At 43.3% G+C, this 12,895-nt stretch overlaps 1 protein-coding gene across 2 annotated transcripts in view; it reads right to left on the bottom strand.

Moving 5' to 3' along the window:
* Cachd1 (cache domain containing 1) overlaps nt 1–12,895 on the bottom strand; it is a 225,730-nt gene that overhangs the window by 97,068 nt on the left and 115,767 nt on the right. For both annotated transcript variants that reach the window (XM_087548127.1, NM_001191758.1), the window contains 1 exon segment: nt 7,949–8,097. In XM_087548127.1, coding sequence (XP_087404253.1) covers nt 7,949–8,097 — 149 coding nt within the window.

Below are 12,895 nucleotides of genomic sequence, written 5' to 3'. Positions count from 1 at the left end.
CATTCAAGGCCTCACCTACCGTTCTGGACCAAGCCTGTTTCTCCTTATAACGGCCTTTGCATTTCCTCATACCTGCTATATATCTAGTTTACCTGGTTCATGTAGTGGGTCTCCTTTTCCATCTCTGTCTATCAGAATGTGCCTATCACAATGCCTTGTGTGCGCACTACACCTTGAACATGATGAAGGCAGGTTTAGCTGAAAATGGTTTCTGATATTCTGCAGCACTCCGTGCACACAACAAACTTATTAAATAAGAGTGGCGACTGAGATACCTAAGCATTAACGTCTGCTTCAAAAGAGAGCTTGTCCCATGGAAAGATGTCCAGATAAAAGCAATGAACCGTGAGGTGTCATAAATCAACTTCCTAACGGCTCAGTGTGTGCTGGGTAATCCTGACACCCATGTTACTACGGGGACTAGGCATATACTTCTTAGGCCAATATTTACTGAAGGCCCTTACTCAACACAAGGTTGAGTTTGACAGAGTCCTTGAACTTGTAGCTTAAAGATGAGAGGGCACATATACGAAGTGCAAATACACCAGGTCATACCCAGGCCTCTCTAGAATTATATCCAGCCGTCTTTGATTGCCCTGTCTCCCAAAACTCAAGACAACGGGCACCGGCTGCCCAGCGCATGTCTCTCCAGGTCCTTGATTACAGAGAGACCAGACCAGGACTTTCCGTTGTTAACATGGTTGACAAGAGGCTTTTACCTCTTAATTTTATGTCTCATTCTTTAATTCCCTTTCCCCAAAATCTCAGTCTCCTCGTTTAAGTCGGCAGCATTTGGCTGCCTTCTGCGCGTCATGCACAGCGTTATGCAGAGTCAGCATCGGCACTGGCCTGACCATTTGTGGAGCCTACAGCCCACCGCTCGGATTAGCTGGCGTGTGAGGGTCTCTGTAATGGACAAATGATTTCCTCAGCTACTTCTCCATCACCTGTGCCAAATACAAGTCCTTGTCAGTGCTTCCGGTCAGAATGACCTCGAGTGTTCTTCGTTCCTTCCCTATCTCAGAGTATTTAAATCCTTTTCCCGCTTCAACACCCATGCAAAGAACTTCATTATTTTTATCTGAATCTTTTCCAAATGAATGAATGGGTGCTTTTACCTTGTAGTTATGATTTACCTAGTAATGTTTCAAAAACATGGATATAGAATGCAAAATTTACTAATCTGAACAATATGAAGAACCTCCTACTATGTAAAATGGCTCTAATTAAAGAATAAATGCAAAAGGGAGGGGACAAACAAACAAACCCTAGTCTATAATCCATCCCTTTCAAGGGGGTGGGCAGCAGAGACAAGAGGATGATGGGAACTGGCTAGCCAGCCAGCCCATCAGCCTAGAGAGACAGCAAGCTTCTGGTTTAGTGAGAGACCCTGTATCCAAAACTAAAATGGAGAGTGACAGAGAGGATGTCACCCCTCTGTTCTCCTCATGTGTGTGCACCGGCACATACACCAAGCATGCATGGATGAATACATCAGGCACTAAATAAATATCTTTTAAGAAGCTAAAGAAAAATGGAAGTGACCTGGAGGAGTAGAAGGGTCTCTGAAGCACACATAAACTATCTCATTTTCCAGATGAGGACATTGTGAGGTCCTTCTCCTTCACACAGAAAGGGCAGAGCTGGGGCATCCTCACTGTTAAATTTCAGCAGCACAATCTGTCACAGATGAGCTCAGTGTGACAGAAGCCTGTCAGTACTGCTTAAGCTACTTCTTTTGTGGTGAAGATTGAGGAAGGGCAGGGATGCAGCCCAATAGTAAAACTTCACATGTGTAGAGTACATGAGGACCTGGGGTCAATCTACCATTATAATAAAAAAGCAAGGTGAAAAGACTTCTCTTGATAATGAAAGAGTTCTGAGGAAAAACAATCAAAGCTCCCCCACCCCCCACTTGAAGCTAAGTGTATTTCAGACAGATATCATGTCTTCTAAATTTACTGGAAATGCCCAAAGAGCCTACTCTTGGAATCCTAGTATTTATGAGTGAGCATGCTAAACATTAGAACGGCCTCTCCATAACTATTCCTGGCTCATAGGACACTGGTTAATACTTTGACCCAAAACTCACTAATAGAGAAACTGACTCTAAGTCACGGCACTTTGTATGGGAAACTAACTTTCTAAATGCCAAAACTCTATTCCAGAAGGTACTAAACTTTCCACAAAGAAAACATGGATGATAACACAGTAGAAAGACAAGTACAAATGGGTACTTGCTGTCAAAATCTGCAGTTTAATTTTTTTTTAAAAAGGTCATGCATCCTTTCTCTAAGGGAGCACAGCCAGACTGCAGTATCCAAATGTAACGTCAAATACCACTCTGGATCTTCTTTAGAAGGAAGCTAAAGCATGGTGTGATGGTTTATATATGCTTGGCTCAGGGAGTGGCACTATTAGGAGGTGCAGCCCTGTTGGAGTAGGTGTGTCACTGTGGGTGTGGCCTTTAAGACCCGCATCCTAGCTGTCTGGAAGTCAGTCTCCCACTAGCAGCCTTCAGATGATGTAGAACTCTCAGCTCTGCCTGCACCATGCCTGCCTAGATGCTGCCCTGCTCCCACCTTGATAATAATGGACTGAACCTCTGAACTTGTAAGCCAGCCCCAATTAAATGTTGTCCTTTATAAGACTTGCCTTGGTCATGGTGTCTGTTCACAGTAGTAAAACCCTAACCAAGACACATGGGTTCAGAGAAGGCAGATTACTTCCCGTAAAACAGGGCCTCATGGACCCCAACAATTGGATGAAGACCTTCCTAGAACACTGACCTCTTTAAGCAAAAGGGATTCCCCTAGCTCATCTCAGTTGTGACTCCTCTTTGGGTCTCAGCCTGTCAGCCCACCCAGCAGCTCGGGACTTGCACCTACATTATCATCTGTCATTCCTTAAAGTAAATCACTGTCTCCCACACATCCCCAGCCCCACACTCTGCCACCAATCCTGTGGTTCTGTTGGTCTGCAGAATGGTGGCACAGAGGGTTGTAAGAGTAGCTGGTAACAAGAGCTGTAACTGAGAGCCATGCCTCTTGCAATAGGACTTGGACTAATTGGTCTACAGCACAAAATGGTTCAAGTCGCCGAATAGTAACGTTTGTCTCCTGCCACCATGAAGTTCTCACAGATGTAAAATTGGCTTAGAAATGGGATGGGGTCCATTGCCTTCTCCAGTGACTGCTTGCTTAGTAGATGCCCCAACACAAAGAGCTCCCGAAAAATAGTGGGAATCCAATATAAAGATGCTTCCAAGAGTTTCTTTATATTTGACAATCAGTGACGCTGTTAAAGATGCCGTCAATGGGCAAGAGAGAATTATCTATTCAGCGGAAGCTGCTCAGCTGTAGGGGCCAAGGTCCTGGAAAGAATTGCTCACTGACTCACAGTGAGCACTGGTTTGCTTAGGATGCCATAATTGGCATACTACCACGATTAGCCAATTAGCAAACTCGAGATGAGTGAGACCCAGCAGCACTCACTCCCCTCGTGGAGAGACAAAGAAGCAGAAAAGGTTAGGTGTATTTTAGTGTTTAGTCTCTAATTTGTACTTTTCCTTCTTAAGAAATGAAGACAGACAGACAGACAGACAGACAGACAGACACACACACACACACACACACACACACACACACGGAATGACAATGGCAATAATAACTATAAAAGGAATTGGGAACAGAAGAAATTCACTTTGAAATGCAGAAGACCAAATTGCTGATTTAGTTACATAAAAGTGGCTCTTGACACACGCAATAAAAGCATTTGAGCTCAAGCCAGGTCTCAGGGACAAGAGTCTTAGTGAGGTGCACTTGATGTCTTGGTTCCTGAAATCCTGAGAGACCAGGAAGGGGAAGTGGAAGCTGGCATAGCAGGGCATGCACATGGACAAGTGATGTTGTGAAAAACAAGAACAAAGCAAAAACAAACAAAACCCCCCAAACTATGATGTAGTAAAGCCAGAGTTGAAAACAGAAATGTCAGTGTGGTTCAACCAGGATAAAAGTTGAGGGAATGGCTTAGAGCAAGTGGCAAGAGAGTCTCTTAAGGGAGAGTGGCTCTTCGTGAAGGCAGGGGCTCCCAAGTGGATATGGGAACTTCCTATGGCCAAGTGCTCTGATTCTTCAAGCAAAAACAAAACAAAACAAAACAAAACAACCCCCAGCCTTTGAATTTTCCAAACCTCTAATGTTGGTACTGAATTGAAAAGTATACAAAGGGGGAGAATCATTTTAAATATCTATGGGGGGGGTCAAAAGGGACCCCTGAAGGTCAGATATGATCCATGGTGTGATGCCATGACCACAGACAGCTCTGTGCACCTTAGGCCCAGCCAATGTGATGCAAGTCAAGCTGCTGACTGCCCTGAGCGGATGACTCTGTGTTCTCAAGTCTGTTGTTTTTAGCGTGTATGGGGGCATAGGTTAGATCCCCAGTACCACTGAACAAGCAACAACAAACCCAGAAACAAAAGAACCCCCACACCTGCTACTGCAAGGCAGACACTGAAGCTGAGCTCATGGTAGGTTAAGCCTCAACCTGTTTGTTTTTCCGAAGTATGCAATGTTAAGACTTCGGATCAGCCCTTCAATAAACACAGACAGAGGGCCTAATCACTATGCAAGGCCCCATGCAAAATCATTAACTCCCAAGGCTCCCGAGTGAGAATTTTCAAAACTGACTAATCTGAGAAGGGAAGTATCAAATGCATCTGAAAAATAAATCAATTTTCTGCCACTTTTCAGCTTTATCCCCATGTGGTCACAAAGTCACCTTCAGGTAGGCTGTGCAGGGGACTCTCTGTATAACAGATTTTCTCTCCCTGCCTTCCTTTCCTGGAGTCTCCCTCTTCTTCTCCAAGGGCCTGGAATGGCCAAGAGCTCCCATTCCTCCTGCTTCAGCTCTCCTACAACTGAGTTGGTGAGCGTGCACTACCATGATGACCAATGGCTGTTGCTAAGTTTATTAACCATTCATTACTGTTGTGTGTGTGGTCGGGGCACAGCATACATATGGAGGCCCGTTTGGACAGCTTTGTGGAGTTGGCTTTCTCCTCCCACCATTACAGGAATCAAACTCAAGTTGACAGACTGTATGGCAAGCACCAGCTAAGCGATCTCAACAGCCTGCAGCTATACACCTTATAGATCCTTCCTGGAACCAGCCAGCCTACAAACGACTACACAAACAAACAAACAAACAAACACAGATGAAAAGTCAGCTGGCCTGAAACAAAAAGTGAAGACATATCACTGGTTAAAATTACTTATGAAAACACTGTCCTGATTCTATCTCATCTTAGGAACAAACAGGTTCTAGAACCTTTAGTACAGGAATTTTTACCTGGGGTCTGATTGCTTATGTTTCTTATAAAACACTATTAATGCATTTGTATATGGCCAGATGTAGGCCACGGACACAGAAACTTGAATATTTTGCTTCTAGAACTATATATATCTCATAGTTTAGAGCAGTGATTCTCAATTTTCCTAATGCTATGGCCTTTTAACACAGTTCCTAATGGCATGGTAACCCCCAATCAAAAACTTATTTTCATTATTATTTCATAATTATAAGTTTATTACTTTTAGGGATCATAATGTAAATATCTGTGTTTTCTAATGGTCTTAGATGACCCCCAAAGGGGTCACAGCCCACAGGTTGAGAACTGATGGTCTAGAAGGACATTTGCTATAGTTTTGGGGAAACCTTTGTTTCTGCTTCTTTGTCTCTGTGCTGGAGACTGAGCTCAAGGCATTGCTCATGCGGGATATCGATTGCCGAGTCACTCCATTAAGTCCACTTTCTCAAATTTCAATCATTACCATACCTATCCTCTTCAAAATCTTACTCTCACTTAGACTAATTCACTATTTATTTCCTGTGCTTACTTTAAACTGTGATATTTTCATAATAAGGAAAACAGGCCTAGTGTCTCAACAGAGAGGACATTGAAATAAATGCGTAAGAACCCATCAGCGTGCCTGTCTAAGGCCAAGCATGATGGTTCAGCTCTGTGATCTCAGCGCGGGGAACGGGAAGCTGGAGGATTAGGAATTCAAAGCCAGACTTGGCTGCACTGCAAATTCAAGGCTGGAGGGAGACACAGGAGAGACCCTGCCTCACCCACTCCTAACAAAAGTTTGTCTAAGTACAAGTTACAAGCTCTCCCTGCTGCAGCCCTGGGAGGTAAGGACCCTCCTTACTCTCACCTCACTGACTCCGACTTCATATGACTTCCCGAGATCAACTCACGAGTTACAAAGTTGACTTAAAACCAAAATATTTTAGCCAGGCCTTTAGCTGCCTTATGGGACAGGGCGTTCCTCCCTTCTGCTTTTAGCTCCACTATGAATGCCCTGAGATTCAAAATGTAGACACTGGTGAAAGGGCGCATAGGAGAGGAGTGAAGTGAACGCGCTTATTAACAGGACACTGCTGCAGCTAGAATGTCCACAGAAGCCTGTTAGAAGGGGCTGGAACAGGTCGCTGGCTAAGGAGTCCTACCCTGGTTCCCCCTCAACAACCTTCTCCCATTTCCATCTTGAATCTTGGTTTAAAAACAGAAACCCTTGCCATCTTAAAAAGTACTTGTGTCTTGCCAAAGGCTCGCAGACATCATCAATCCAAAAATCCATACATATATTTTTTGGAACGAAATTGGACTCTAACCCAAGCAGACTGAGTGTAAGGGAAAGGTGGTCCCTGCTTGATCCTGCCTGCCGCAAATGGCTGTTGTTAATGTCAGTTTTAAACTCTGCCTGTCTTTTGACTCTTCATTTTGATCCTCAGAACTAGCGGCTTTGACAATAGCACGTCACAGCTCCAGTCATCTACTTTGAATTAGGGCAGCGTGCACCCTCACTGTTTGGTACGGAAGGTCATCAGTGAGGGAGCCCTGCTTTGTGTTAACCCGCTGACTGTGTGGATCTTCCGAGAGTACGGTGAAGATCTTTAGAATCTTTAACTAAACTGCACGAGAAGCTCTTGGAGGAGAAACTGTAGTCTCTTTTTCATTACCTTAACTGAAAAGAGCATTGGCTTTGTCACAGAGATGCCCAGTATCTCAGACCTGAAGCTTCAGGGATTCAAAACGGGAATCCCTGTCCTTGTGCCAAAACACTGATATAAGGCTTTCCAACCTGTAATGCTTGCACATGTGTGAATGTGTGCTGGTCACTCTCACAAACCAGCATCTACAGCATGGCTGCATCTCATTACTGCACATGCAAGGGTGTTACTCAACTTTCCGAACTAAACCCCTACTGGGTGGGAGACATTTGTAATATTTATGCGCTTTTGCCCTAAATGGTTCTAAGATAACTTTGCACATGTGCCTTCGGGAGCATGTCTGATAGAACCTTCCTGGCGAGACTCCTTGTTTTGGGGAATCCCAACATGGCTCTGCCTGGTGTTCAGTATTTGCCACATAACCTCTCGATGTCTTACATAATCCTTGGGAGTTGAAATTCTTGTGTCTAGGTGTGAGACACAAACCAGCTCAGACATTAATGCACAGTTAATAAAACCAAGTACCAAGTGCTAGAGGTGAAGGGGGAAGAGGTGTGATTCCTCACTGAGTAGCAGAGGAAGAACACCAGGAAGGCTTACTGGCAGGGCAGGGTGTGGTGTGGCACACTGAGTGTATGGAGGGATATGAAGTAACTATGGAAACAGACCTGAAGGAATAATGACTTCTTTTGGGAGGAAAAAAAAGAAGCGTAAACGAACATTAGCTGAGGTTCTCTAAGCAAGTAAGTAGCAGAGGGGATTCATGGGCAGAAGACGACAAGTTTAAATGTAGATATATTATGATATTAATGCCTTGAATAAATGGAAAGCTGCTTTGCAATGATCAAACACGGGCATTTTGAACGCAGAAGAATAAGCAACCCAGCTCTTGGTCTATCAGCAACAGCAGGGAATGCTCAAGTCTTACTCCATCATGGAGGGTGGAATTGTGCAGCAGTCCTGGATGGCGGTCAGCGGGGAGGTCAGGTGGGCTGTATAGGAGGCTTCTACAACTTGCTTGTTCCGATTGACCACGTCCAGGTAACGGTTGAACTTCTCCCGGATTTTTTTGGCTAGCTGTGAATGACAGTGATAGCAAAATAAATCACCTATTTAAGTCATCTTTTCCTGATAAAATAATTTAATTTGCATCATGAGATGCATACATTAAGCTTCGGGTAACGTATAAACTACCCCCGGATCATCTCTCCTGGGTGGGTGGCAGAAAAGTTGCAAAGCACCTGGACATCACGGTAGAAAATTTAGACAGCAATAAAGTACTATTATCTGCCTATTAAGAAAGGAAGCTGTATATCCAACCCCTTAATTGTCCAAATTCAGTGGAATGATGTCCAGCCCTGCTGGAAAACCAAAGGAGCAAGAGACCTTTTCTAGTTCTGGAGTCCCATAGATGGGATGGGGAGTAGATGGATGAAGGGACGTGAATCTTAGTGCTTTCTGCTGTACAGCCCTTGGGGACACCATTCAAAGTCTTCCATGGGAAAGGCAATTCTCTATGGGGTTCAATGTGGACATGCATATAATTAGAAATATACTTGGATGTGAGCTATTACACCATTAAGATGGACAAATGTCTTTCTTAACTGCTGTGAGCAGACCCCTTCATCATGATTTACTTTCATGTGGGAATAAGGGAAGTGCACTGGTACACATACAGTTATTCCCTCCATTGCTCCTACCAAACAAAATACCACAGCTTAATTGTTGATCTCCAAGGAAAACCATGTTGTTTGTCTTCCCCCTGAAGAAAATGTTACCCAAATGAGATGACTGATAGAATTATGGCTAATTGGTTTTGCAGAGCTATTCATTAACGGTACTCTAGCAGAGAACTAATCGTCCCTGCTGGGTCATGCAGCTCATACAGCCTAGTAGCCTACAGGCAGGAATATGGAGGCAACTGGGATATCTCCATTTGTTATTTTAAAGACAATGGTTTTTCTCTGTGATATTCGCAAAGAAGTGAAGTTTGTAAGTTTTCCTAAAAATTATATTAATAAAGCTTGGAAGATTTCTGGACATAGAAGAGACTATGAAAGTCATTTGATCCTGGGTCATTCTCTTGGCAAGAGAGCTGCTGTATGAATGGAGAATCAATTTGATGTTGGGTGGTTCTCTTGGCAAGAGAAAAGCTGTATGAATAGGTAACACCCAGAAGCTGTAACCCCCGCATCTTTTCATACTCCTACTCCCTGAGCTAGACTTCTAACCATACAAAGATACGGGTCTTCTCTGTGGAGATCACTGAGGCAGTATGTAGATCACACTTTGATCTCACACCTCAGGTTAAGCCACTAATTATGCTGTCCCATGTGGCAATGTTTAGAGACAAATTTGGGTGTCATCGCTCGGTGGGAACAGCTATCAAGTAGACAGTAGAAGCCAAGAACGGACCTAAACATTCTGCAATGTGTAGGATAGTTTCCAATAACCAAAAATCATCTAGTCCCCAAATTTCCTCCAAGAAAATACCAACAGTTTTTGGTTTAGTAACGAACAACCTTAAAAATATAATCTATCTATGTACCTTCCTATCTATCAGTCTATCAATAAATCATCAGTCTGCCAGGATCAAACTCAGGTTCCTGCGTGCTAGACATACGCTCTACTGCTGAGCTACATCCCCAACCCAGAATATTTCTTAAGTGTACAACTCCACCAAAGACCATGCTTTATAGTCTCTGTTTAGCTACTGGCTTTTGATAAGATAAATACCATTAATTTCTACCTGGAAATGTCAAGGATATGTTCCATTACATGGGAATGAATGTCCCAGAACAGGAAAAAGATAAGGCACACTTGAAAGAACTGGACTTCTAAATAAAATCTTCACCAAATCATTTGAAAATGGGCATGAGACCTGCCTGCCTTTCATAACATGCACCTACTCTAACACATACCTCCACATTGGAAATTCTCAAAGGCTTTTCTGAACATTTGCTAAGTGCCAATTTTTAACAGTCAGAGCTTTGATACACCAGCTATTTCAGAATGAGCCACTGCCTGTTTCTATACAAGTCTTAAGCTAAGAAAGAGTAAGCTTTCAAGTGTTTGCTTGGAAGCAGCATTGTATAATTTTATCAAATTCAAATATCAATATCTGTAAATGGAGCCTGGGATACATTAATTTTGTTTATGCTGGATCTATCATTATCACGACCTAATATCTGACAGAAACAACCTCAAGAGGAAAGGTTCAAAGGTTCAGAGGGTTCTTTTGGCCCATGGTCACTTGGTAAGAACATCATGGTGCAGGGATATGTGTTAGGGGCAAGTTTCACCTCATGATAGAAAGGATGCAGACAGTTTTTTTATAGGTCAAGAACTCTTAACACATCCCCCAGATGCATCCCTGATCCTAATGTGGTATAAAAATCGCAGAAATGTTTTAATGCATCTCTTCATTAAGAAATGGGATCGAATATGCCTCCTACCCCACTGCTGGAATCCAAATGGTGTTATAATGACTTCCCTCAGCAGAGTATATAGCAAGTTATACTATACTACTCTTAAGCCTGGGTTGTAAAAGTTCCTAAGGCCTCTACCTGCTCACCCCTAATGGAAGCTCCTAGTTACCAAAGACATAGGAAAGGGGCATGTCATGTGCTTAGTTGTGAGCCAAATCAGAGGCCTGAGCATGTCCTGGAGTCACCCTATTTAGGCACAGGTCAAGAGGCCTCTAAAAGAGCAGGGAAGATGGCTAGGAGCAGTGGCTATTCTTCCAGAGGACCCGAGTTTAGTTCTCAGCGTCTATATGGTGGCTCACAGCCATCTCTAACTCCAGTTCCAAGGGATCAAACATGCCCTTCTGAACGCTGAGGGCACATATACTGCACATATTCACATACATACAGGCAGAATATATACATAAATAAATCTTACAAAAGAATAAGAAGAGGCTACTAGAAAACTCTAACCCCCAGAGTCCACCACAGAACAGATAAGCCACCCTTGCAGGGCCTGGTCCAAACTCTTTACCCATACAGTTCAAACCTATGTGTCCGTGCCACTAAGTTGTAGGTAGTCCTTCCCCTCCCAATGTAATAGTTAAGTCAAACATCTAAGAGTAGGCTGAATCCCATCCTAGGGCAAGCATGTTGAAGGCAAGTTACAAGAAATTACACAGGCCCTGGCGCTGCATCTGAATCACCAACGTTACAACTTCTAGAGCACAAACCTACAGCACAGAGATGATAGGGACTCGTCAGAAAAGTCTAACAGCTGCCGTGGGGAGGAGATTGTGGCAAGCCAGACACAGACAACGAACTGTAGACGGTCTTGTTGTATGTCGATGAGGTTAAGTAGTTAGCACAAAGCCAGAGAGCAATCCAAAGATCCAGTTACTTGTTCTCATTCAAAACGGTCTTGTCTGTAGAACCCGTGTTCACCTGCTCAGACTAAGCAAACTGAAAGAAGTTACAAATGTCACCTGAACGGTGACTACAGGACAAGTGTCATAGGTTAAAACATCTGAGCTTAAGTAGACAAGGTATAGAGCAGAATGCTCTCAGCCTGGGCTGGCTGGAACTCATAGTTGAGGGTGGGACAGTTGGAGTTGGTGGCTGATAAGAGCTTTTGGCTTCCTGGTTAGGGTCTGCCTCTAGCTGGCATCTCCAAACTGCCCTTAACCCTAGAACCTGGCATACACACCTCCTTCCCCAAGCTGCAGTCCTTAGCGGTGTGGGGGTAGGGCACAGAACCTACATACAGAGTCCAGCTATCCATGACAGTTAAAAGATCTCAAACTCGCGCTTTTCCTGTCTCTGTCAACTTTCCCAACACTTCCTGTGACACGTTATCTTGCCAAATGAAAATAAAAAGAAAAAAACCGAACATTTGTTGAATGCTTCGTGTAGTTCCCCCACTAAGCATTTCACATGTATATATCAATTTAATCCTTTAAAAACCCCTTTAAGTTGGGTAAGGAGGCCCATGACTATAATTCCAGGTACTCAAGGGTGAGGTTAGGGATCAAGGACTGCTCAAACCTGTTTAAAAAGCAAACAAAATAAAACCCTGTATGGTACAAGCCTTTGTTTCCCAGGGGCAGACATTGAAGATTAAGTCACTTTTTCGTATCATGAAGTGGTAGGAACCGAGAAATCTTCAAGAGCCCACGCTTCCAACACAGCAGAACTTCTTTTGGAAATTTACAAAGCAATCTCCCCGCCCTACACGGACCCTTTCTTTTCCTAGAAGGTCCTGTATGACAAAGTCCAGCCTGGAAAACACTAAGGGGCTTGGGATGGCCTTGAACTTCTGATCCTTTAACTTCTACCTCCAGAGGACATGCGCACCACCACATCTGGTTTATATAGTGCTGGGGCATGAACCCAGGGCTTCCTAGATGCTAGGCAAGCAGTCTGCCAACTACATGGCCAGCATCCCAGTTGTTTCTTTTAAAATCCACTGAAACAACTGCTGTGAGATTCTTGGCAGAATACCATACACGATGCAACCTCTTGCTTCCTAATAAAAATTGAGATTTTTTTAAAAAATACAGTTTCATTCAGGATTCTTCATAATTCCCACAAAAGTACCTACATTAAAAGGGATAGGTTTAAATATGACATAATATAGTCTAAATATGACATAATATAGTCCCAGCAAAACTAAACCCCACAATTCCTTGCTAATATTACCTGACTATTTTAACTGTGGCCTAATGGTATCAGACTAATCACATGATCTGATAACTAAGGCATCTTTAAACATTTCCTATTTTATAACCTGGACAGAGAATACAGGGAACAAACTGCTCCTTTCCCTTAGGGAATGAGTTTCAGAATTCGACATTTTGCACATTTTTTTCAGCTTAATAAACCCCATTATAATACTCTATGATGAAAGAGAA

This window comes from Rattus norvegicus, chromosome 5, assembly GCF_021556685.1.
Source record: "Rattus norvegicus strain SHRSP/BbbUtx chromosome 5, alternate assembly SHRSP_T2T, whole genome shotgun sequence".
NCBI lineage: Eukaryota > Metazoa > Chordata > Mammalia > Rodentia > Muridae > Rattus > Rattus norvegicus.
Note: the sequence above shows the minus strand (reverse complement) of the source record. Positions and strands in the feature narration are given on the sequence as shown.